Source organism: Hippocampus guttulatus, chromosome 15, assembly GCF_054856545.1.
Source record: "Hippocampus guttulatus isolate MCC_2025c chromosome 15, RoL_Hgut_1.0, whole genome shotgun sequence".
Classification (NCBI taxonomy): Eukaryota; Metazoa; Chordata; class Actinopteri; order Syngnathiformes; family Syngnathidae; genus Hippocampus; species Hippocampus guttulatus.
The window spans coordinates 5,848,059-5,874,070 of record NC_141275.1 but is presented as its reverse complement, the minus strand read 5'-3'; the positions used below and the strand labels follow the sequence as shown (position 1 = coordinate 5,874,070).

At 40.9% G+C, this 26,012-nt stretch overlaps 3 protein-coding genes across 4 annotated transcripts in view; 2 read left to right on the top strand and 1 right to left on the bottom strand.

Moving 5' to 3' along the window:
* Nucleotides 1-748: 748 nt before the first annotated feature.
* ube2g1a (ubiquitin-conjugating enzyme E2G 1a (UBC7 homolog, yeast)) lies at nucleotides 749-8,081 on the bottom strand. Its single transcript, XM_086131573.1, has 6 exons — nucleotides 7,878-8,081; nucleotides 6,354-6,456; nucleotides 6,115-6,212; nucleotides 4,403-4,581; nucleotides 4,184-4,303; nucleotides 749-2,338 (listed from the first exon to the last, which is right to left on the bottom strand). Exons 1-5 carry the CDS (start codon nucleotides 7,921-7,923, stop codon nucleotides 4,217-4,219), a joined length of 513 nt encoding a protein of 170 aa, XP_085987699.1. The 5' UTR covers nucleotides 7,924-8,081; the 3' UTR covers nucleotides 749-2,338; nucleotides 4,184-4,216.
* Nucleotides 8,082-9,317: 1,236 nt separating this feature from the next.
* On the top strand, nucleotides 9,318-16,660 carry spns3 (SPNS lysolipid transporter 3, sphingosine-1-phosphate (putative)). 2 transcript variants are annotated; one of them, XM_086131663.1, is made up of 13 exons: nucleotides 9,318-9,409; nucleotides 9,924-10,175; nucleotides 10,275-10,340; nucleotides 12,288-12,424; nucleotides 12,629-12,780; nucleotides 12,898-12,964; nucleotides 13,053-13,195; nucleotides 13,597-13,749; nucleotides 13,844-14,033; nucleotides 14,140-14,205; nucleotides 14,285-14,383; nucleotides 14,466-14,637; nucleotides 16,297-16,660. In XM_086131663.1, the coding sequence occupies exons 2-13, from the start codon at nucleotides 9,950-9,952 to the stop codon at nucleotides 16,359-16,361; spliced, it is 1,536 nt and encodes a 511-aa protein (XP_085987789.1). In that variant the 5' UTR covers nucleotides 9,318-9,409; nucleotides 9,924-9,949; the 3' UTR covers nucleotides 16,362-16,660. The 2 variants fall into 2 exon arrangements, with proteins under 2 accessions (XP_085987789.1, XP_085987790.1); XM_086131664.1 differs by lacking the exon at nucleotides 12,288-12,424 and having other exon boundaries at nucleotides 12,657-12,780.
* An 8,822-nt stretch (nucleotides 16,661-25,482) lies between these two features.
* Nucleotides 25,483-26,012, top strand: part of spns2 (SPNS lysolipid transporter 2, sphingosine-1-phosphate) — a 59,694-nt gene continuing 59,164 nt past the window's right edge. The window contains exon 1 of the mRNA XM_086131250.1: nucleotides 25,483-25,904. Coding sequence (XP_085987376.1) covers nucleotides 25,673-25,904 — 232 coding nt within the window. The 5' untranslated portion in view covers nucleotides 25,483-25,672. The remainder of the gene's footprint in view (nucleotides 25,905-26,012) is intronic.

Below are 26,012 nucleotides of genomic sequence, written 5' to 3'. Positions count from 1 at the left end.
CTTTTTTGTTTGAGGGTCGCACACATAAAATGGAATTATGCAAAGTCCACTTTAAAATTCTCCAACGATTATTAAACACGCTAAAATCAGTCAAGTAAGCAACTATATATTACAGTATTCATATTTTCTGATTATTTTGAAAAACCGCTACATAACAACTTTCTGTTCAAGGTGATAAGGGAAAGTATAGGTTAGGATTTGCCCTTTTCTGTCCCCCCACTCCCTCTGCACTGAACAGCGGTCGAATCCCATCTCCACATTCAGAGCCAAAATGGGAACAAATTACTAAAATGACAATTTTTAAGTTATTTGAGAATCAATATGTTCATTAAAGTAACCATTTTTAATTCTAAAGTTCCATCCATTTCCTTATTCTCACAGGGGTCCCGGGGGGGGGGGGGGGGGGGTGCTGGAGCCTATCCCAGCTGTCTTCGGGCAGTAGGCGGGGACATCCTGAACCTGTTGCCAGCCAATCACAGGGCACACAGAGATGAGCAACCATCCACGCTCACACCTAGGGACAAGTTTGAGTGTTCATGCATGTTTTTGGAATGTGGGAGGAAACTGGAGTACCCGGAGAAAACCCACGCAGGCCGGGGGAGAACATGTGAACTCCACACAGGAAGGCCGGAGCCGGGTTTCGAGCCCACGACCTCCGCACTGTGAGGTTGATGCGCTCACCACTAGATCACCGAGCCGCCCATTCTAAAGTTGAAATATCTTTATTCAACAGTGTTTTGAAGAGAAATTTAGTCGTAATTAGTTTATTTGTATTTCAAAATATCTAGAAAAGCTAGATTTATTAATATTTTTTCATCACTCTATATTCTCACTTTGCCAACCTCTGCATTTTAAAAAAAAATTAACTTTAGCCAAGCGGGCTGTGTCAAATGTCATTTTTAGGACATGGCGTAGGCCACAAAGGGCTCCTGAGCTGTAGTTTGGACACCCTTGGAGTATGGAAATAATAACGTACTGGAAATGGAAGTGAGGCAATTAGATTTGCTTCCAGGAAATGCTTCAGCTAACTTTCTCAGAACAGATGTGCTATTTATGAAGGTCCCAGAACACAAAAGACTGAATTTAACACACGCATTTTTTGGGTGGGGGGTTAGGGGGGGCACAATATAATAGAAGAGCTCACGACAGGTGACAGGTTTCATAACATGAAAAATACCCATCAGTATTTTGTCTTTGCACTTGAGCCAAAAACTGCAACCTTTCAAGTGAGCAGAATAACGAGGTTGGATTTGATGAAAGAAGAGCACGATATGAACACATACACCGTATGGACAAACATTCACAAACAAAAATAAAATAAACAGAAAAAGAAAGACAAGCATGCAACAATTTCTACTATGGATGACACTGACCCCAAAAAAACAGAGCAGCCACTAAAAGAGCAAATTTTTGGAGGACCTTAAATTGTACCACGTGTACAAGACTACACTTCATATAAGGAGATTTATTGCTACATTAAATTGGGAACAATAGCATTACTATACTGTGTGTGCTGGTTATCAGACCACTTTATACACCGCAAATACAGCATTTTTCCATTGATTTCCAACATTTCATTTACTACTTGCTCAATGCAGGATGATGTGGCCAAGCATTTGTATCTGGAGGCACTTTTGCAAAAAGACCCATAAAAATAAAAAAAAAACAATTGTGCATGCACAAAATGAAAACGTATGTTGCTTTGTTTCTTGATAAAAGAATGGGATGATAAGACTTTTAATAGCGAAATAAAACCCAATATCATTATCAACACATTTAAAGTTAGGTTGTCAAAAATGTTTTGGGAATCCATGACAAACACCAAATATGGCTGATCTAGAAATGACAAAACTTTCATTCACAGCGTGCTTGAACCAATCAAGTCCTTCGCAACAATCCGATCCGCAATTTAAGACCATCTGTTGAAAAATAACAATAATTCGAATAATAATGGGGCACGTGTTGGAGCGGGGAAAAGGGTCAAATAAATCAGAGCCAGCGTGATTCAGTGAGACTAAGTGCATGATGTATGGAGAGGGATCTTATATATTATCCGGTTTAGTCTGTGCTATATACATGTCTTTACAATATCTTCCTGAATGTTGAAGCAGTTCATTGACTTGCAAAGTGTTGGTTTTTTTTGTTTTGTTTTGTTTTTTAATGTTCAGTTGGCACTTGCTTGGTGGTTGTCTTGTCAGCCGTGGTAGTCACTGTAATGTTCTATTGCAGCTTAGAGGATTGCCAGTCATAGTCTTCCTGCCAAAATAAAAGGACGACGAGCCTGGCAAAATGGTGGAAGAGTGCAGGAAACAGTGCCATGTTGAATTTCATTGCAGACCTGTGGAAAGGGCGCACAACACAGAACAGAAATTATCAAGACGAATCAGTGGACCGACTTTCATGACCGCTCCCTAACGGTATCCTCAACATCTAAGGACCGAATTGGTCAATTTGTGCTTTGTGGTTCAGGCATCAAGTCAACAAACAATTTCTCTGGATTTGATTTGCAGTAACGAAGAACAAACGTGGTTAGGGGAAATGTATCGGTGTAAAAAGTATACATTTTATCAAGGTAAAAGTGAAAGTGGTGAGAAATAAAGTGCAAGTGTGTGAAAGTTCCACTTGAGTTCAGAAACGAATTTGTACTCCTTTAGATTCAAGATGGCTTATCAAGAATTGTTTTTCAAGACAACACGGTACCATTTCTGCAGCTCAAACTAGTACAATGAACCTCTGCGAAATAGATTAAACTCCATCAGCAATTGATGACCCCACTAAAAAGGCTTATAGTTGCCAATTCGCGCCGCTACTTTTGTCTAAATGACGCTCCTCAACTCATATCAACAGTTCCTTGGAACAAAGATGTCATTAAAATTAGACATATATTTGCTTTGGTGGCCTTAGCACAAAAACAGCAACGAGTTCAAGTTTTTTAAGCAAAAAGACTCGAGGAGAGGATTTTAAAAAACAATCTGCAAATGGAAAAAAATTGTAAACAGCAAATCGGGACTCTATAGGGATTCACAATGGAGTTCCTGACATTCTTGCACATGCTAAAAATATGTACATGTACTTTGTGGAGGTGTGCTGCATGATCCAGTCGACGGGCAATTTGAATACATTCAAAAAATTCCTCTGCAATTTTTGAAGATGCCAAGTCAAGCTATCAGCAAGAAACCTTCGCTTGGAAAAAGAAAAAAAAAGCTCTGAAGAGGTTCCAACTTGCCAAAGAACACATCGCCTGGACGAAAGGGGAAGGGTGCAACATTACTTCCAAGACTGTTAAAAACAAAATTGTTCTTGTGTTTCGGGGCTGCAGACTTTGTCCGGATAGCCCCCAAATACTGAATTCAAACCACAGTGCACTGTGCAGAAAGTGATGAATGGTGGCACAATCATCAGGATAAGTGGCTGTTTCTCACACTCATGCTTTTGAGCCGACATATGACATGATGATGAGCATCGCGGATCAGATTGAAGACATCAGAATCCTCACACAGTTCATGTTGCTTAACTCCAAAAAGGAAATGCTCTTGAAACAAGACAATGAGCCCAAACACACCAGTAAACAAGCAGCATCTTGATTCCAGACTAACAAAATAAAAACACGGAGGGGAGAGGCCAAACCCCGTTTTTTTAAAAATCCGACAAAGAAACAATTGGATGACTTCAAAGGTGTCGTTTCTCAGGCAAAACCAAGACATGCAGAAGAATTGAGGAGTGTCATCTAATTGTCCTGGGCTGCAATACCCATTTTCACAGGTGCCAGATTTTGGGTGACACCATATAACTAAGATGTGAAGCAGTTCAAATTGGCATAACAAAACTAACCTTGAAATTATACAGTAAGCGTTTGAGAATCGTAAGAAAAATGCTGGCAGGAAAACAAGAAGTGCAGTATGAATACGAATGCAAAATTTTATTTGAATCCAAATAAGGGTTATTTGGGAGCCGTCAGTGATCTCAATGAGCTCTTTGCCATTCTCGTTCAGTGTGACTGATTCGATTCAGAGTAAATGAATATTGTGATTAAAAGTATATTCAACTGGTGCTTTTCTTTGAGACTTCATAGCTTCAGCAAAAACTTTTACGCTCACAGAAGAATTTATTTTCAAATGTGGACTCTTATCATTTTTTCCACATCTCACCCTCCAAAGAAAGGGTTCGAATCTCGCATACTTGCCCCGAAAACATGAATCGAGATCCTTGCTACATGTCACTCAAATGCAGTCTCTTGGCTTTTCCGTACACAGCGTGCAACTTTTCTTTTAAATGCTCCATGCCTGTCCTCCCGCCACTCTTTCTACAAAGGAGAAAAAAAAGGGAGGGACGGGGGGTTAGTTTGAAAGCTGTTTTTTCAAACATTCCTAATTTCTTGTGTTTTTAAAACAAGCCAACTTACTGCTGCATCGACGTTGGCTGGCGAGTCGCCATTTGGGTCTGCCAGCATGGAGATAACACTAATCATAATAGTTTCAACTGTATGGATGGGAAGCCAGCGCTCTTCTGGTTTTTCATAACCATACTTGTCCTCCCCGGGTTCGTGTAAAATAGAAATACATACATCGCCGTTCTTGTCAACTACAAAAAGCAAAGAATTCAATTAATGACATGTCAGGACAACTCTAACAAACTTCTTGTTTAATGTGTAGTACATAGAGGTGGATCACAATAAATTTGAACATCATACAAAGGTTTATTTCTTTTAATAGCTTAATTCAAAAAGTGAAAATCACAAAAATGATTCGGGAAACATATAGAAAATACTTTTCAGAACGAACATTTCCGAACTAATTCTAAGTGTTTGTTATCTTACATTCGGGCTTGAGATGGCAAATTTTGGGGTTTCCTCTTTACGGGTAATTGGGACTGGGCCAGCCCATGAATAGGGAAAGGCCGAGTAAAATTGAAGGCCACTGAAATGCATGGTAAGGTTTGGGCAGGATAAATGAAAGCCAAACAAATCTTCAAAACACACCGATAAACCTCCAAAATGCGGGGATCCAAATATCGTGTCATGAAACTATCTAAGAGTGTTACTTTTTTAGCTGAACCACTGAAATAAATTATGTGACTTTGCCCACATTTCCTAGTACTGGGGGGGGGGGGGGGGGGGTCATCCCCAAATGCGACGCAGCAAGCGACGGAATGCTCAATTACTGCCATACTTAATGACTTTGTTGGGCTGGATGCATCGGTCCATATGGAGCTGTTTCACAAGTGTAAAAAAACAATTAATTTCAGACCATCTCTTGTGACTGAATTTTCCTTATGTTATTTAAGATTTAATTCATTATTGTTGTAGTTGAAGTGATATTGTTGGCCAATATCTGATGTTGCATAATTACCAATGTTTGTTTGACATTATACTCTGATTTAAAAAAAAAACAACTTTAAAAATCACAACCCACCAGCTACACTGTATTAAAGTATTTCTTTTTTAACTCTTTTATGGACCTTGCAACTCGATAACATGATAAGCTGTCCACTGTAGTAACGGCTGTCCCTGAAAGGGTTAATCGAGTACTTCGAAATGGAATTCAGTTAATAAATGGAAGACCCCCTATACATAAGCGCCAAATGTGTCGGACTCCAAGGGCCTCTCTTGCCAGAGCCTTTTTCAGATCAGCACATATGTTTTAAATTGGATTTAGGTCTGGCTTCTGGCTGGATCACTAGATCTAGAAATTGGAAAGGGTTCATAAGTGTCACCACCTTCATTCAAGATCCTGTTCGAGCAAAACGAAAAACTACAACTATGATGCTATGATATAAGTATGATGCTGCAACCACAGCGATCCACTTGGATAGAGGATATTGTTTTGGAATGGCTCAGCCAGGGCCCAGAACTCAATCCACGACTAATTAATTACTTGACTGCATGATGTAATTAAAGTTAAAGGCGATTCAACAACATATTAATTTGATGATCTTGAGCTTACAGTACTTTCTCATCGTAATAGTTATTGGTTATTTAAAAAAAAGTTCCTCTTTATGAAAATGATGCATATTTTCATGGTGAACCATAAAGGAAGCCTTCTTAATCGTGAACAATTTTGGATTTTTTTGCAGATATTTCAGCAAAAACATCATGCATCTCCCGGCTGTACCTACCATTAGGGTGCCAAATATCTGTGATAAATTTCATTTTAGGTGGCCTGAGAGGGTAGTCTTTGGGAAACGTCAGATGAGCTTTAAACACACCACCTTCACTGTGAACAGTAAAAATAAAAAAACAAATTACTTTAACAATGTCAATACTTTCAAAACATTCAAACCCGTAAGTGACAAGAGCAAGTCAGATGTAAGAATGTAACGCGGTATCATTCAACATATAAAAGGTGACGACTTACTAAAGCGTGTCCGGTGGCCCAATGATAAGAACTTCCCATCTGTACAGATCATTATCCTCAATCAGGCCAGCTGAGAATCCTTCTACCGGGTTTTTATTCAGCTCTGGAGACAAAAACAAATGGCAAGTTAAGTCACACCAAGTTATGTGTCTATGCGATTTTCGGACTTGGTGGTCACATGAAGATCCAGCATTTGTCATTTACATCACCTCTGTAACGACTCTGGCAAGACTTTCAAAAGTAGAATAGCAGCATGATGAACCAATGAACTAGTTTCTGGAGTGGTATAAGAATATGTCACAAGAGGCATGCTTTTGTTTCATTGTACTTAGTATTCATCGCACCCAACACCTGCTAAAAACAACGACCCAAAAAGTGTCACAATTTAAAATAATATTTTTTAAAAATACAATTTGTTACACAAATTCAACTGTTAATTTCCCTGTAGTGAGTGCCAACTCTGCATCTACAACCGCATGTCAGATAAGGTATAAAAAGGAAAATGCTCATGCCGATAACAGCTAGCCCCACAAATCCTTTCACACATCATACTGAAATGCACTTATGACACAAGTCGTTCCTCACTAGATCACGTTTTGCGAGTCCAGATCACAAATATTTATATTGTACAGTACCGGAGAGTTTTTCAATTGCAAACCTGTCCTGCACTGGAGTGGCTAATGCTGTAGCGAGGATGCCCAACTGAGCATAGACCTGCCTTTTTAAAGCACACACACACACACACATCCAGTCATAGCTACTTGGTAAACATATACCGTAAATAATAAATACTCAAATAAATAAAGGTGCAGCTGTGGACAAGTAGTTGAGATCGCTAGCTACCACCAATGGACGCTAGTTCAAGCCTCCCTTCTCCAGTGAGCCTCGAGTAGTGTATGTTTTCTGTGTCCACTACTGTGTTGCTGAAGTGTTGCAATGCTGAGGTCAAATGTCATGGATGTGTTCACGTGCAAATAAAGACGATTCTTCTAATAACATAAAAACTACTTTAACAGATTTCGTCTATTACGGGGGAATGTCTTTCAACGTGAACGAGGGATAACTGCTGAATGTTTCAAGAGGGAAAGAGAATGTTTCGGTAGTGAGTGAGTGTTTCAGTAGTGTTCATGGCAGCGTACTCTAAGTACTCTCACTGGACGCGTTTCAGTGGTGTCTATAAGAGTATTTTACTATTGTGTGAAAGAGGTCAATCCTTGAATATTGTTCATAAGGGTGGCCGGCGGCCCCTCATATCTGACAACGAACGTGCAACTTATCTGTATGCATCATGATAGCGTTGTCTCCGACTACGTACACACAGGAGGTTTTTGTTTAAAAACAATACCGTGTCTGTCAACAATCACTTCGACAAGCTTCCCGCAGTTTATTCAATTCGGAATGGGACATTCGCGTTAGTGTGGGACATTGTTGCAAACAGTTTGCGACCGTGCCATCGCCTGAGTCCCAGCTAAAATGTTCATTAGCAAGGCAGGCAACATCCGCTAACGCCAAATGTTTCTTTACCTGCGAGCTGTCTCCTGAGTAACAGCGCTGATTGAGGCTCTGTCATAGTTTAGCCAATGTGATGCAGCTATTGTGAACAGTAATATGCCGAGGTAACAGCGTTTTATTCTCGTTAACTGCACAGTGCGCTGTCTCCTTTTATTTTCCGTTTAGCACTCGCGACATCTCTTCTTCTTCGTTGCCTTTCGCTGCAGTTCTCTCTCTGCTGAGCACCGCTACCGTTTCTTCTTCGTTGGTTTCCCATCAGCTGGTGTCCTCATAGGTACGTTGCTGCCATCTTCTGAAAATTAATTGTATTTCAAACACAGCACTGTACGGTACCCTCTCGTGAAGTACAGATGCCCAAAAAATAATTTACTGTAAATACAGTAATAAAGTATTTCCCACTAATGTTTACAAGACATATGTGAGCTATTTTTATTGATTCCCTAAACCTGCAATTACCTGAAAACAAATTCAACACGAAAGTCATGAAAGATATTTTATTTCACATTGTTCAATTTTATATTTGAGGCTCATTTGAGATTCATAATTGTAATCTTGGATAACTGGTTGCCCTGTGATTTACTGGTCAACGCTGTATATCTCATATACAAAGTAATGCAGGAAAGGTTTTGCAATCCAGAAAAGGATATAAATAGAAAATGGAGGATTAGTGGGAATATGTAAATGTGAATGGGCACATTGAATGTCAGTGTGAATTGCACAAACACTTGCAACAACAAGTCCGTGTTTTATGTTATGTGTTGTGTTTATTTATTTTACTTTATGTTAACTGTTTTGTTAAGCGCTTTGTTACAGCTGCCGCTGTTGTGAAAGTGCTATATAAATCAGTATGTATGTATTGTATTGTATTGTAACATGCCGGTTGATCAGCTGCACTGTTTTTGTCCCACTTTCTCTTATGATTCATATACATTGTGCCACAAAAATATTTTTTAATATAGTAAGACCATCTCACTTAAAACCATTGTGTTGTGATTTAACTGAGATCTGGAAGTCACAACACATTCATTTAGCCCTCATCACCTGACAGCCACATGTGACAGGACTTGTGTTTGCGTAAAGCTAATCGCCATGATCCATTATTGATTGTTTACATTGATCTTTAAGTTTGGACCTGGAAAAAGCTGCATTGCCTTAAGACCTTTCGTGCTAAATGAAGATGAAATGTTCCTGTGCTCTTTTGTGGGTATGAGAAACTGAAAAACAGAGACACAAGTGTTGCAGATGAACAAACCCACACCAAAGCAACATAAGGTAATGGTTACCAATATTAATCATTTTCTTCTATTGTTTCTCAAGAAAGAAGTGGGAGGAAATGAACGTGATAGATGGATTGTTTACAGCATTGCAAGGCAGTGAAGAACAGTGTGAAAGCATTTAGCCATCCCTAAAATGGGCTGTCCCTCACTTACTAACTCAATATAAGAGCAGGGCCTTCATTTGGCTTCCTCATGCCTCAGAGACACGCTGGGAGCTCTTCGGTCATCTGACTACCGCTACCATGGAATGAACAAGATCGTCAACAAGTATGTCAGATTACTATAAATTGTCAGACAGGCACTGGAAATTATGTTGAAAGCCGACAGTGAAGTCACTCGCTGTAAAAATGGACCTTCTTTGAGGGAGCAAAAATCATTATTTGCTGTTGTTTTCAATGATTGCAGAGCAGAATTTCCCATGAAGCGGATAGAATGTACAGTATTTTGATTTTTTATATTGTGAAATGTCAGACTTTTTTTTCTAAATCCGCTTCTCTTATTTTCTGTCACCCTAGTTTCACCACACTTGTGTAACAGTCTTCTATGGATATTGGTTTAAAAGCACCCTTGTATTAAATGCCGAATACACACAATTACACAAATGTCAATAAATTACACGGAAAGCAAGAGAAGCCATATTAATTTCAACATTTGTCATCTCATTTGAGTTCAAACCAGTCGATCGTGTTTATTCATTTTTACAACTAAAACAAGTTCAGCAGTTTTGTTAGGAGAGGTGTTTTGATTCCTCTGAAACTGGGAAACTACAATCCCTCCCCAGTCCAGGTGAGGAGAAACCTGCTCACCATGGAGCTGAAAGGATCTGTTACCATCGGCCAAGATGGGCCACAACCTCGATCGAGTCTGGGTTCCATCTCCGGTCTGCACTATGGCTCATTTGTGAACAGTCTTTCTTCACTGACACCCAAACTGGACGAAAGACCTGCGATATCACGTCGACGAGCCCACATCACTGTTGCTGTGCTCTGCTATGTCAATTTACTCAACTACATGGAGCGATACACAATTGCAGGTTTCTACACACAGGACAATGCTGCCTCTCTCCCGCACAACATGTTCAACTGTGGTCAATGAGCCAAATTGCAAATAATTGTTTTTTTATTATATATAGGTGTACTTCTCAACATACAGACGTTCTTTGATATACATGACAGTACAGCTGGACTTCTGCAGACAGGTAAAATGATGATCTTTTTGAAAGTCCTTAACCAAGTGCATGTTTTGAAAGTTCCTCACTCCACCCTCCATTGCTTCACAAGGAAGTGCTGTAATGCAGTTGCAGAACATACAGTTTGCGATTGCATCAATTTGTGCTGCAGTGACCGTCTCACAGCACTGAAGATACTTGGATCAGAAAACCACATCTCAGCACAGTGGTTTGGGCAAAAAAAAAAAAATCTTTAGTCTTTTCACTGCATCATCCAGACGTTTTTTTTTTTTTTTTTACACAACATAACTTGTAAGAAAAGGCACACACTTGAGGCAGAGTTGCGTACCAGTGGAAGCTAAGTGAGACTCAGGCGGGAGAGATGTGAGGAAGGTCAAAAGTGCAATCGTGCCGCATCGGCATTAAAGTGCTGTGTGCAAAGAACAGAATGTGCTGTAGATGAGGTGATTACTTTCTAGTAGGTGAGGAGTGTTTTGGATTATGTTTCATGAACTTTATTCAGCAAAATGTTTGGACAAATATAAAGAATCCACCCATTCATTCATGTTTGTCCTCGCTATGGTCACAGATGGGCTTCAGCCCATCCCGGCTGACTAACATGAGGCGAACACACACACACACACACACACACACACACACACACACACACACACGCGCACGCGCGCGCGCGCGCGCGCGCGCGCGTGTACAAAATGAACCGAAAATGCATGCTTTGGGAATGTGGAAGGAGGACGCGGAGAAAGTCCATGCAAGCACAGGGAGGACATTTAAACTCAAGACAGGAAGCCCAAGGCCGATATTCGAACCCTGAACCTCAGAACTATGAGGCAGGCATGCTAACCACTAGCTGCCCCAAATGCAATAATACTAATACTGCACTGTGCATGAAATCAAAATCATAAATCAATATAAAATGATACCAATTGCTGAAAGCTATTCTATGAGATTATTAGGCAGCCCGGCGGCCCAGTGGTCAAAGTGCAGAGGTCATGTGTTCGATCTTGGCTCCGACCTTCCTGTGCGGAGTTTGCATGTTCTCCTCGGGCCTGCGTGGGTTTTCTCCAGGTACTCCAATTACCTCCCACATTCCAAAAAACATGCATGGCAGGTTAATGGAACACTTTAAATTGTTCTTTGGTGCGAGTGTGATGGTTGTTTTCGTCTCTGTGTGCCCTGCGATTGGCTGGCAACCGGTTCAGGGTGTCCCACAGCTGGGATGGGCTCCAGCATGCCCCACGACACTTGTGAGGATAAAGCGGATCAGAAAATGGATTATTAAAGGAACACCCAATTTCTTAGCAATGTTATTTATTTATTTATTTTTATCAGATGTCAGCCGGTATATTCATTTTTAAGCGTCTTATCAAATGGGAACAGCCTTGGAAGAATAACTGCTAAAATCTGTAGCCTGGAAGATATGCAACCCATACTGCTAAATACATAACAGAATGTATTATCACAAAGTTATTTCTTAATTTTTGCAGTACTGTTTTCAGACTCCATCGGTCCTTTCATCCATTTTTAATTACTTATCCCAGTCAAGGTTACGAGTGACAGAGTAAAATATACTGATGTTTGTATGATGAAAATAATTATCTTGATAATAGGGCGGCATGTGGTGACTAGCACGTCTGCCTCACAGTCGAAAGGATGACAATATTCGCTCGGGCCTTTCTGTTTGGAGGTAGCATGTTCTCCCCGTGCCCGCTTTGATTTTCAGCACTCCACACCAAAATAAATAAATAAATAAAATACAAACAGTTTGAATGAAAATGGTTTCATCTCACTTTACTCCTATTTAGTTGAACGCAAAGCTGCTCTGTTCTTTGAATGGCAACGGCTAAAATTCTTGTAGTATATAACAATTTTTTGCCTTGTTTTTTGTGTTAAAATTTTAAAGTAGTTGTCCTCCCATCAAGACTCCGTTGTTAACATGATATACTAAAACACTCACAGTTTTCATCTGCAGCTTCCTGCTCACGGCCCCTCTCTTTGGTTACCTTGGCGACCGCTACAACCGAGTACATATCATGGCGGTGGGCTTGACTGTATGGCTGGTGACTGCAACTGGCAGCTCTTTTGTTACTAACTCGGTATGTGGAAAAGAGATATGCTCGCATACACTTCAAGAGGCTTTACCCCTTCGAGCAGCACGCCAATGCTGACTTCATCATGTGTTTATTTATTTTTTTAAGGGACGTTCTAAAAACAATATGATACACAGTGTTATGTTCAGTGTTATAGCACACTGGACGAAATACGGATCATGTGTTTCTATGATGCCTTCATTTGTCAAGTACTTTTGGCTTCTGGTGCTGTTACGAGGCCTGGTCGGGATAGGTGAGGCGAGTTATTCCACTCTCGCTCCCACCATTATCGGGGACCTTTTCACTGGGGGACAACGGACCATCATGATTGCTGCTTTCTACATCTTTATCCCGGTTGGGAGGTCAGATATTTTGTATCCATGATGCGTGATTGAATTTGAGTTAGCATTTTTTTTTGTTTTGTTTTTTACCATCAGTGTTATTGCCCCTTAAAATGACTTGTGTATGTGTGTCCTTAGCGGTCTTGGCTATATAACAGGGGCGTCAGTAGCAAGCCTGACTGGTGACTGGCACTGGTCTCTCAGGGTGAGTGCACCCTATCTAACTCAACCTGAAAATATTTTAACAGAACACTAACAATGACAACTTGCTTTGCGTGTTACTGTGTTGACAGATAACTCCCATTTTCGGTCTTGTTGGGCTGTTTTTAGTGGTGCTATTATGCCCAAACCCACCCAGGGGGGTGACAGAAAACAACCACCATGACGGCAACAACCGGAGCTCATACTTGGAGGACATCAAGTATCTTCTAAAAAAGTAGGGCATTAACTCATTCACTCCCAAAAACGTATTTAGATGTCTTTTCAGATGCCACACATTTAATCCCAGCTCCTCATTTTATATTGACTGTACTTGAATTTTCAGACCCTTTTCAAGTACAGTATTTAGATGTATTTTCAGACACCACACATTTAATCCCAGCTCCTCATTTTATATTGACTGTACTTGAAAAGGGTCTGAAAATTCAAGTACAGTCAATATAAAATGAGGAGCTGGGATTAAATGTGTGGTGTCTGAAAAGACATCTAAATACGTCTTTGGGAGTGAACGAGTTAAAAAAATGCTGTGGTGGATTATTTGAGATCCCATGTGACACAGATCCTGAAGAAAAACGAGGAAGGCTTTTAATCTGGTATTTTTTCACTCCCCCACCAAAGTAAAAGCTACATATGGTCAACTCTGGGAGTGACAGCAATGGCCTTCCTTACTGGAGCCTTGGCCTTCTGGATGCCCAGCTTTCTGTTCAGAGCCCAGGTGTCTCAGGGCCTTCGACCGCCATGCACAAAAGGGTCCTGCAACTCCATCGACAGGTGCGGTGTTCAACACCCTCTGCTTATTATTCCCTTCCAATTCCTAATAACTGCAGCTTTTGAAAATTGCTGTCTTCCTCTGCTCCCAGTACAGCTTTATCTTTGGCGCCATCACAGTGGTCTCTGGCATTCTCGGAGTGTGTATCGGCACTGGTTTGGCCAGATGGTTGCGGAACAAAGTGCCCAATGCAGATCCACTCATCTGTGCAGGAGGCATGCTCGGATCAGTCCCGTGCCTCTTTATCAGCATCTTTGTGGCGACAGCAAGCATCCCAGCCACTTATGTAAGCCTACATTCTGGTTATTCATACACATATCCTCTGGTTTTGGAATGTACAGAACCGTTTAAAATTTGTGTACACAGTATATGACATCCCCATCTCATTTTAGGTCTTCGTTTTCATAGCAGAGCTCTTATTATCATTGAACTGGTCCCTTCTGGCTGACATGCTACTTGTAAGTGTGACAAGTCCAAGCAAGACACAATGAAATACTGTAACACTTCAAGTCAGATTGTGTTTTCTGTCCGCTGTAGTACATTGTTGTACCCACCAGAAGGGCCACAGCTGAGGCTCTCCAGATTACAGTCTGCCACCTTCTAGGGGATGCCGGGAGTCCTTATCTCATAGGAATAGTGAGTACTGTAGTAAGAAGTAGAGAGCTTTGATCATTTCATCATCGATAACCCCCACCGCAAATGGCTGTGTCCACACCAGATATCCGACGCAATACAGACATCCAAGCCTCCATCCAGTACTTGGAGCTTCCTTAGTCTTCAGTACAGCTTTTTGATTTGCCCTTTTGTTGCCATCATCGGTGGGATTTTCTTCCTCATGACTGCTCTTTACATCAGTGATGACAGAACGGCAGCTCAGCAGCTGGTTCAAGGTATGTAATTGCATTGTTACGTCTTGAAATATTTGAGCAAGTTTTTAACACCATCATTAATACTAAGCACTTAGTTCTTTACTACTGGTACTACTACTACCACTACTATATTTACTCCAACTACCACGACTACAATTACTGCCTTGGAAAGCGCTTTGGGCATTTATTCGATATCATCTTAAGGTCCAAGTACTAATCTGGTCTTTGTGCTCACTCATAAGACAATGCAACCCACTGTGACTACCTCCTTCCACTACCGTATTACATTAGAACAATTACGCTGTATTAGTGCAACAACTACGGTACATGTTATTTGTGGGGAAAAAAAGTGCTGCAGTTCACGCTAGTATTACTACTCGTGAAGCTCTGTATGCTCTTCTGTCCATCCATTTTCTATAGAGTTAAAAAAAATAAAAATAAAATAAAATAGCATAGACCAGCATGGTTTTGTTATGTTTTCATGTAGGTCTTGGCTGGTGTCACCCAGCAGCAAAAGCCAAAACAAAACAAAAAAGCCCAAGATTCAAACAGCTGAACAGCCATTCACACTCACATTCATGGGAAATTTAGAGCCCTCAATGAGTCGAACACATGTTTTTGGGAGGAAGCTGGAGTACAATACCCAATAGAACGCATAAGGTGGACATGCAAACACCGCACAATGTGTTGTGCGGTGTTTGCATGTCCACCATGTCCACCAAATACCGCACAATGTGTTGTGCGGTGTTTGCAGAGCATGGATTTGAACTTGCAATCTCAAAACTGAGAGGCAGCTGCAGTTTTGTCACCCTTCTTGACCTCAAAGCGTAGATTTTATATATCACTCATACTAGCGGTAGGTACATGCAGTTATGACAGTAATGTCGTACAGTAGTGGAAGGCAATAATGAAAAAAGGCAAAATGGTTTTATTAGGACTCCCTTCTTTGTGTGCTGCATATTCGGACTAGTGGGGACAAATGCCTACTTGTGCACTGACCTTAAATTTTTATTGGATAAATAAAGCTTTCCAATATAAGTCACTGTTTTGGCCAGTGAACAAGATCCAGGTCAGTGAAAATAATGGCTTTGTTGGATTTACTCAATTTCATTGCGTCTAGTGACTGCACAAAATAAGATCATCTAAATCCAGATAGAGCCACTGACTTCAATAGGAGATTCATCCAAGTTATGTGAAGTGGAAAAATTGGATTTTGAATTAAGGTATTGTGCATAAAACCACAAATAACAAATTAACCTGGAAGTTAATGCTACACTCCAATCACTTGATGGGTGCTTAATTTAAAATTGATTATAAAGACTAAAAGCATAAAACATTGTGCAAGTCCTCTGGAGCTACATTATTGTTGTTGAGCAGTAAATTTTTATTTTGTTGACCTGATAGCACCCCTCAATGCAAATAAAATTCCTCCACGGACCCGACAATTGACAGTCCAGTTCTACAACATCTCTGAGTCAGAAATGGATTCAAGCAGATAAATGGGTCATTGTCAGTCTAGATTGGACCGGCATTGAGAACATTCCTATCAATTCCATTGTTTGTGGTGTGCGAGGGAAATGCCCCAACTAAGGCCACTTCATTCACTTCAGATGTCATTTGTTGCCTTTTCTATTGACCGCCATGTGTTTCTTTCTGTCTTTCTTGTGAATTATTGCTCAGATACCTTCCTGCAAGGTCCGACACCAGAGCCTACTGTGGAGATGAACAATCCACAGAGTGGATAACGCTGGACAAAAGCAGATGTGCAGTTAAAGCTCTTGTTAATAAATTAATCAAACGCGACAAGCGCGGCGATGGATTTTGGAATCGACAAGAAGTTCTTTATTTTATTTTTTTTTGGTTACAAAGTGCAGCAGAAATGCGAAAGATGTGCTTTCCCAACCAATATCATCGTCTCATTTCACCAAGTTGACCTCCATTCTCTGCCACGTTGCACAACATTAAAACTGGATAAATATAATAGATTCAGAACACAGTATATGTTATAATATTTCGCATTATCAATAAAATTGAACAACAAAAACCTTTGGGTATCTTTTTGATCTTTCATTTTCTCCTTAAGCAGATTAATGAATCAAAATTGAATTAATATCACAGTCTAACATCAGGACAATCGCTTTTTGTTCCATATACAGTAATACAGTCCCAGTTTGCATGAGCCAATTAAACCTAATTACTTTCCACAGATAATGATAAGCTGACACGACAAAAAAACGTTCCTCGACGATCATCACATCGTGTCTTTCTTATCTAAATGAGACCCTTAAAGTTCTGCTGACACTCATCACCCTTCCCTTGGGTAAGTCCAATTCTAAGCGGAAAATGCTGAGTGTTGAGAAAAAGAAACAGCAGAAACGGCGAAACAGGGTCGACTATGATGTATGCATTTTTGATGGAGTCAAAAATCTTCCCTCCGAAGTGGACGGAGGAAAAATCCAAATTTCACGATCTCAATCAAAATTGGTGTAGAGTACGTGATTATATTGTCCACTAGAGGGTGCTGCAACCCTTTTATTAAAAATGCGACGGGCCACTGGGTTTTGTCTGAGTTGAGCCGATCTTGTCCATTTTTCTTCTGCATATGTGCGAAATGGCCCGTGTGTGTGTTTGTGCTCTGTTCTCTCTAGTAAACTGATGTGTTACAAGATTTATCGTGTCATATACTTTGCCTCTCATCGTAATTATTTTTGTATCCACCCCCACCAGTTCAGAAAAAAATGTATCACCATTATTAGCCATTATTTTAACCTTAATATTTGTATTGATCAAGTGTGACAGTTGCATGTGTTTTATAAACGTACTCTTGCATCCCCTCCACATTTCATAACATGCTTTTTAGATTAATTTGAATCTCTAAATTTTAGGCCTACTTGGTGTGAATGGTCATTTGTCAACTGTATACTGCATGTGCCCTGTGATTGACTGGCGACCAGTCTAGGGTGCACCACCTATGTTAAGCTTTGCGCCCACATATGATAGACAATTACGAGTCAATCTGACATCAGCCTGAGAGTGTACAGTACCCTGTCTTGTTAGTTTTGCTTTTTCAGTTTCCAGGGGATTGGTCCCAAACTATTTTTGTACCATGTGGGAATGATAGTCAATGGTATTAAGATACATTTCACAAAAAAGTGATTAATACACACACAATTTGACAAAATACACTGTACACTCTCAAACTGATGTCACATGGGATTGCGATGAAAGGTCTTGGGAAGAAGTTATATTACCTATTGAAGTGGCCAGTGAGCGCTTAGAGGAGATGTCAAGAAACAGCACATTTCACTCTGGCTACAGTTTGTAGGTTCCAATCAATTGTGAAATGAGTAACATCGTAGTCACGGAATATCCTGTTTTGTCCCTTTCCCAAAAGATTTGTCCTTGAACTTGTCATTTTCAAGACGATATGGGATTACTGACAAATATGCTAAGGAAACCAGACCAGACTGAGCAGACAGACATGTATGTGCAAAAACAAGCAAACACACACGCACACTTCACGGTATGTGGAAAACATTGGAGAGGTAACAGTCTGACCTGCAATTAAAAGACAATGGGCATTGTGCACCATGTTTCTGAGCACTTTATCTGCATACCTCTCAGTTTCCCCTGTCGACCGTGGCAGCACAGGAAACTGTCACAATGGCTAATAAATTGTCCGGGTCGATCAATGAGGTAGAACGGATATGGTCAGTGTTTACTCAAGGACGGGGAGCATTTTTTTTTTACATAAAAACAGCTTGGAATGCAGTCCCATTAAACAACGTGTTCATCCACACGAACAAAAGACAATAAGTTATCCGTTCCATTTCCATATTTTCCTTGCCTTTCTTTAAATGGAGTGGATGATGACGATATAAGAGACGACAAACCTTTGTGGATATGAAGTTGCATTCTTTGCTTATCACCAGGACACTGCTGCAGTGACATGACATAATTTCGGAAGAGACCTTCTCCACCCGCAGTGAGGCCTCTTTCAGTATTTCGACCATTACATCAGATTGGCGTGTATGCCACTGCAGTAAATTTGACAGATCTCTCTCAAAAGAGTTACCCTGAAACCGGGATGCAACTAATGATTTTCTAATAATCAATGTCATCTAGCGATTATTTAGGAAATTGATCATTAAATCACATTTAAAAAAAATACATTTTAATTTGCATCCCTCTGTTCAAAAACTGAACATTTCTTCTAAATGACAGTGCAGAAAAGGCCCAAAGAAATCCTTTCCATCCGTCCCCTCCCTAGTGACTTCGGGTGTGCTACAGGGCTCTGTCCCGGGGCCCCTGCTTTTTATCACTGACCTCCTCTCCCTTCTCGCTATTTTCCGTAAACTTAATCTTCTCTTGCTTTACTTAGTGGATGGCACCCGGCTCCACCTTTCCTGGAAACCGCGTGCCTCACTTCCACCCTCTTCCAATACCTCCTGCATATTAGATATTAATTCTTTTGAAATTCAACTCCTGTTTCATCCGTTTGTATGAAACTAAGCAGCAACAACAACGGAATTCTAATAATGGGCACCAAATCTATATTATCCGAAGTTGAAACCCCCAATTCTGTCACTTTCCTTTTCAGCGTTCTTTTTACATCCCGTATTGACTAATGCAACTCTCTCCTCTTTAGCCTCCATCAAAAGTCCCTGCATAAACTCCAACTGGTCCAGAACGCTTCTACATGTCTTATTACCCAAGCAACCTTCTCCCATCACATTACCCCTCCTCCTCCAGGATCTTCACTGGCTGCCAGTCAAACAGATGATCCACTTCAAACACCTGCTCGACACCTTCAAGGCCATTCACAAATCACAATATTGCACCTCTAGACATGAACTCGTCTGACTTTCTCCATGTCGCCACTCCAGCCGACATCCTCATGAATTATTCTGTCAAAAAATGTTTAGGCTCGCTGGCTCTCGCAATAAATAGACCGTTTTTTTCAGGGCACTTTTTTTTTCTTCCCTTCTCCTGGTCAGTTTCTTGCTTGTGCAGAATGTTTGGCCATTTTATCGTGGAACAGTTCATCTGTGCAACAGGGGATTTGGATTCATTCCCTCTGTTATTTAATGTAGTTGGAGAGAACGATCTTTTAGAGGGGACAATTGGAGAGAAAAGCGTGATAAATTATCAATATGTCACTTCATTTTTTCCCCCTCTTTTTCTGTGACTGCAAACTTAGCCTTCACACATTTGTGTTTATCAAATACCTTGAGATCATCCAAGTGTCACACAAATGACTTGCAGTCACAGTGTGGATGGCGAATGGCTGCCAACTCTGTGGTTCGCTCTACAATAGTGCATGCCGTCTGCTCCTATGTATTTAGCATTCCTCTTCCAGAGGCCTGCTGGCCACTGGGCTGAAGAGAGCTGATTCTCAGAAAGAACCAAAGGCAATGTGGCAATTACCAAGACCCATGAAGACTATAAATAAGAGCTGCACAACCACACAGATCTGGCATCGCTGCATGTTCAATTCTGTTGTGTGGGTGCACAATGTTTTTTTGTGAGCTCAAGGCTCATTGTTTTCCATCAGCTTAAGAATTCAAGTCAAGGGGATGCAAATAGTGATATCACAGCAACTGAGACAGATGACCCACGACCAAAGGAGAACAGCGTATAGAGCCGCTGAATGAATAATTCAAATGACCAATAAACGATGTCTCTGCGCATGAACACGAAATGCAGTTGCGGCTGTGTTCTTGTCGAAAACCACCCCCAATATCAGGAGACATTAGTACAAATGAAAATTCTCAGCTGCTCTGCCCACAGCAACTCCACATCTTCACTTTAGCGAGCTACAAGGCAGAAGGCGTTGCAGTTGCTCCCGTGAGCTCCAGCCAGGCACCGACAACACAGGGGTCGGAAGGGCACGTTGGATGAGAAAAGGTCAAAATAGCACAGCCCACACCTCAAGGCTGATCGAAGTCCAGACGGCTCCGTCTCGAAAAACAAATGCACTCGAGGAGGACTATCTTGGACTAATGCAACTCGAAATCAGCTGTTCTCAAAGTCTAACCATCAGAGTGCATTGTGAATGCATTATGGACTTTGCACTGCTCAGCACTTGGGTGACAAAGCTCTGCGGAACGAAAGTACTGATACACATCTCGTCATCAAATAATCACAAAGTTATGGGTTTTGATGGACCGTCATCACTTCATGATAGTTTAAAGGACAATGCAAGATCACACTTTCATGTTCATTTTGATGCAGGCACAGTGTGGGGCAGGCCCTCTCTGCTCTGGTTTGAGAGTTTACAACTCTTCAGCAACTTGATCTCAAATCCATCAAACATTGGGATGAATGAAGTAATGTTGGGGAGCGGTTTTTCTGCATCCTCTGCGGGGTTGAATTCAACTCAAGGCATTTTGGAGGAAAAAAATGACTAATGCAAAAACTGATTTTATTCACATTGAGTATTGTAATTCGACCAAACTGGAGCAAACTGTGAAAAGCACCTCGAAAATTACTTTGGCCCTTTTAGAGTGTGTTTCACAGCACTTAATCGATGTATGCAGTTCAGCATTTGTTATTTTTTTTTGTACAAGACTGCCTTTGTTGAATGGAGGAAACCTCAATGCTCACTGGCCTGTACAAAACTGGTCCAGTGAGATGCTTCACCGCCTGACCATTCAGAAAACCAGTTCGACTCACCGTCCGAAGGACATCAACAGCTCCTGCAACGCTGTCAATCATCTGAGATTGTGGTGTCCAAGATGTGACTTCGGAATCAGTGTGGACACAATATTGGTGAGTCTGTACATTCACTTCTCCCGGAACTTCAGCGTACATTGTGTTCCTCTGGAAAAATAAGAACGTTTAGTCCGAAGATTGTTCCATGAATGCAGGATGGGGAAATGTGTACATTAAACTGGCTGAAACATGACTCATTCGAGCAACAAAGGAACAATCCTGTAGTGTTATTACTACTGGATATGGACAAAAACTATTGTTTGGTAGACTAATTTACCGAAATAAACAAGGTCTCAAGTAAAGCATTCCATTTTCTGAAGTGATAAAAATGTCATATTAAAGAAAATGCAATGTTTTGCTCTATATAAGGCATATTGTATTGTTTTTACAAATTTGTAAAAAAAATTCTAAAAGCATGATGCTCATTTAAAATTAGTTGTACTGTTACACGATTATTTTTCCCCATTTGCTAATAAAGTACAATCTTCAGGAGTTGAAATGTACGAAGATGAACATGTTTAGGGATATTTTCTACACTGTTAAGGGCAACAGCAAATTAGTGTATTATTTTTATTATAAAAAAATAGATGAAATTATGTTTATGGCTCATTAAATTGAATTCTATCATTAAGCATTTTTGGTTTTTCTCCCCCTAAAGGAAATTTGAACCAGGATAAAATATCACCACTGCACACATTGTTCCACACACAAAAGGCAGACCTATATTTACAGTTGAACAACATTCGGATGACAGACAAGTGTCAGTATGGTTTTTTAAAACTTCACTTGCATTTTTGATTCAGCAAGACTCGGTCGGCCTTATCGCCTTGCAGCCGCTGGGCCCGACGATTAGCGGAGTTATCTCCCATCCTGCACTGGAGGCTGGCCCTGAGCAGAGACAGGAAGGAAGGCTTCAGAGAGTGAGTGGTGACTTAGTGGCTCTGGGCCACATAGCAGAAAAACTGCCAGAGGTAGGGCCCAGGTCCACCGAGCTATTCTGTTTGAAAGAAAAACACACAAGATCCCGCAGACATGCGCAGCATATCAAACACATCTCAAAGAAAGAAAAAAAAAGGGGGTGCAGAGGGAGAGATTGGAGCAACTGCGCTTGAGGGGCTCCTTCCTAAGCTATCCACATGAGACCACTGTCTGCTTTGGGCCTCTTCTTTTTTTGCCTGAATTTTCCCCTCGTCTGTCCGCTCAATTAACCATTCAAAATTATCAGGATTACCTAATACTTCCCTAACAGTACGAGCAGGCTGCCTTGTTCGTATACAGAGTTCAGAATGAATACAAGACTGAATTTCAATGATGATATTAGGGAGTGAATGGCTAATTGCTTTTGAGTGTTTCTGGGGAAAAAAAAAATATTCAGACCTCAACTCTGAGGTCCTCGCAATGCCAAAAGCCTGCAGGGCAGAGCCAGGCAAACATCCAAGCACTGATGCTAAGATACGATTCCCCTTTTTTTGTTTTCCTTGCTTCAAATGTATGGACTTTCACATGTTACACTTTCAATGACGGTTTAAAACATTGAAAAAGCATTCACTGACTACAGGTAGGCAGAAACAATCTACTGAAAACAATGCAAGTCTTGACAAAGACGTTTCACCAGACATCATTGGCTGATGGATCAACAGATGATTTGATTCCGTTTCCGCTTATGTTTAAACTGACACTTCACTTGAATGATTACGTCTGCAAAATGAGCATGTTCACAATTGAAGGGCCCACAGAATCGGACTCTCAAAACGTGGCCTGAGATCCAATTGAACAAAAAATAAAGTTTATTAACACAAAAACACAAGTACAACAAACGACGCTAGTTACAATAACAAAAACAAAACTAACCATAAACGCTTGCAAAAGGCAAGGATAATATGAACGGACATAGCTTGATGTGAAAAGACACAAAGATAGCTAAAACACGAAGGATACAAAACTGAGACGAAGCTTAGCAATAAAAATACTTACTAGGAAGAATGTTTGAAAAAAACGAGGCGAGAAAATACATGGCGTGGATAAGAGAGATCAGCTAGACTAGAGAATTCAAGTGCTGGAGCCAAAGTCTCGAGCAAAGTGAGGAATAACCCGTCAAAGGCTTAGCATCTTGACAGTCCTTAAATACACGACTAATTGATTTGAACATTGGCAGCAGGTGTGCACACTGGAGCGCGGACCCTCATCTGCCATCTGCTGGAGACACAAAAGAACAGGGTCACGACAACAATAAATAGCTGCCTTCACTCTGAGAGGCCATACTGGCCCACATTGGGCCTTCTAAAGTCATTCAGATGCACTTACTGTCCTTGATTTGAACACTCATCAGGTCTTCATGACCTGATGATGTAATCTGTGAGAATATCTTTAGGTGTGAAGTTTTAGAATTCTTTCCCATCATATTAAGATGACGCATTTTGAGACTTTGTCACCTGAGGTGGGTTTTTATCATCAGTTAGCTTTTCACACCAACGTCAACGATGAGGCACTTGTTTCACCGTGAAATTCCTAGCCGTCATTTCAGAAACAGAATCAAAATGAGAAGATCAATTTAATGCCTACGTGGGTTTTCTTTCAGATCTTCTGTCTGTCTGTCTGTCTCTCTCTCTCTCTCAAAGACTTTTAGTACCTGGTGACATTATGAGGTCCAGTTGCCTGCCTGCGGTTTGCTGACCTTCGTATATGTCTCAAATCATGCTTTCTCAAAGTAAGATTGAGATTGCAGTCCACTGCCGGGTGGGTTAGAGTTGTTTTTGGCATTTTCTTTGCTTGCAGCAAAGGGAAGAAGAAATTCAGCTCCTCTGATAGCCAAGCATAACCATCTACACTGGTGGTTCAAGATGTGTACGTTTGGGATTTAAGCTCTTCTGGTGAGCGACGGCATGCGCACTTTGACTCTGAGATTACAATTTTAGCATTGTGGTGCCTTTATACTGGTCAGTGGAGACTTCAGTCATGTTCTCTCTCACTGAAAAACAATACAACACAACATTTTGGTAAGCCAACTAAAGGGAATGAAATGTGTGGATTTCCCGTATGTCAAATGTGAAGCGAGCATACGGATCTTCTTCTCTCCCTCCTGCGCAGAATCTGAGCACCAACAGGCCGCTGCCAACATAAGGACTGACCAGTATGAGGGCAGCGGGTTGCTGAAATTGTAATCTTGTAATCACAGTGTTGCATGATGTCACTCACATTGGCTGAAGCAGGTGATTGTTTAAAGTAAACAAACAATTGAAGTTTTCTAACAGCTATTAATTCATCCATTTTGTTATTATATTACAGCATATTTAAAAATAAATATAAATTGTAATACCTGTCTTATTTGAATAGTTTAGCCAAATGCTGATATGTTACAACCATAAACATCTTTAGCGTAAAAGGTTCCACTGGAAATAGATTGTGCAAGCTTCATGCTGATTGTAAATATTGTGAACACCATTCACATCAAGTTTTTAGATAGCAAGTCAAGGTGACCACATTAAAAGAAATGTATGGTGTTGGAAATTACTGAGGGCCATCATGCTACCAGTTATCATAATTGTGTATACACTACCTGGTAACTCATCTCAGCTGCGACAATACTGTGTACTGTATTTGTCGATTCGTGAATCAAACGCCTGTTGTGAATTTTTCCATTCAGCTCCTTGTTTGAGAAAAGCGAATTGTGCAAAAAGTACTGAAACATTGAATAATAGGGCATGTGCAATTCAAGTTAAGAGAACGTCAAAGCCGTTATCCTTTGGTCCACCCTGAAATTTCTGCCCAAAATATTCTTATTATACTACAATATAGTTTACTATCAGAATTTTAAAAAAAAAAGAATATACAGTAATCACCAAAAGATGCAAAATACAATAACCTGAAAGATGGACTCTGAGCTGAGCAAAACCTATTCATCATAATTTCTCTTTTGAACGTTAATCATTAAATAAGTGAAGTCATCCGTACTCTTCACAACCGTCAGTTGATTCATCCGGTCTCTCTTCACGCGGGTTTGCTGTTGTTTCTTCGGCATCGGCAGCTCAAGCAGATGCGTTTCCCTCATTGGCTGCAGGGCGCAAAGGGGTGTGGTTTAGACCTCCTAGCCACACCCCTTGCGCGCGCCTGGTTGACAGGGGGGGAAAAAAAGACAACTCAGGAGCGCACTGGCCCTCAGTCACTACACACTGGTGGAAAAAATATGATCCCGAGAAGAGCTCATCCTGCGCTCCAGCTTTCAAGACAACACTTCCACAGCGACTAACTCCCGCGGAGAACCGCTCACCCCGGTCGCTGTCCAAATATATATATTTTTTTCCTTTCCTGTTTTTTCTTCTCCTCCAATCACTTTTTCACCAGTATGTGTGTGGAAGGTGATGGGTGCGAGCTGGAAGGCTGCAGCGATTTGGATGAGGTGCGCACGCTGTCGGGCAGCATGAGCCCCGCGCTCAAATCCAACCCGGATCTGCACGCCTGCAAACCCGGGCAGAAATTTCGCGCGGCGCTGCTCCGATGCCGCTCGCCGGTCGTCGCTGCTGTGATCCTCAGTTTCGGGAACGTCCTCAATTACATGGACAGATGCACAGTAGCCGGTAAGGGTTTCCTTTTTCTCACTACTATAACAAAACCTTTCAAGATCACGTTGTAATTTTTTTTTAATTTTGCTGGACTGTTGTCCGCGCATTAATTGGCTGGAAGCT

Excerpts from the sequence above, each read along its gene's own strand:
- ube2g1a (XM_086131573.1), bottom strand. The coding sequence starts at position 7,923 with ATGACAGAGCCTCAATCAGCGCTGTTACTCAGGAGACAGCTCGCAG. Across the intron at positions 6,457-7,877 it reads ACTCAGGAGACAGCTCGCAG|AGCTGAATAAAAACCCGGTA; the intron begins GTAAAGAAACAT and ends TTTTGTCTCCAG. Across the intron at positions 4,582-6,114 it reads AGATATTTGGCACCCTAATG|TTGACAAGAACGGCGATGTA; the intron begins GTAGGTACAGCC and ends TGCTTTTTGTAG.
- spns3 (XM_086131663.1), top strand. The coding sequence starts at position 9,950 with ATGGAGCTGAAAGGATCTGTTACCATCGGCCAAGATGGGCCACAACCT. Across the intron at positions 13,196-13,596 it reads ATCAAGTATCTTCTAAAAAA|TAAAAGCTACATATGGTCAA; the intron begins GTAGGGCATTAA and ends CCCCCACCAAAG. Across the intron at positions 14,206-14,284 it reads TTCTGGCTGACATGCTACTT|TACATTGTTGTACCCACCAG; the intron begins GTAAGTGTGACA and ends TGTCCGCTGTAG.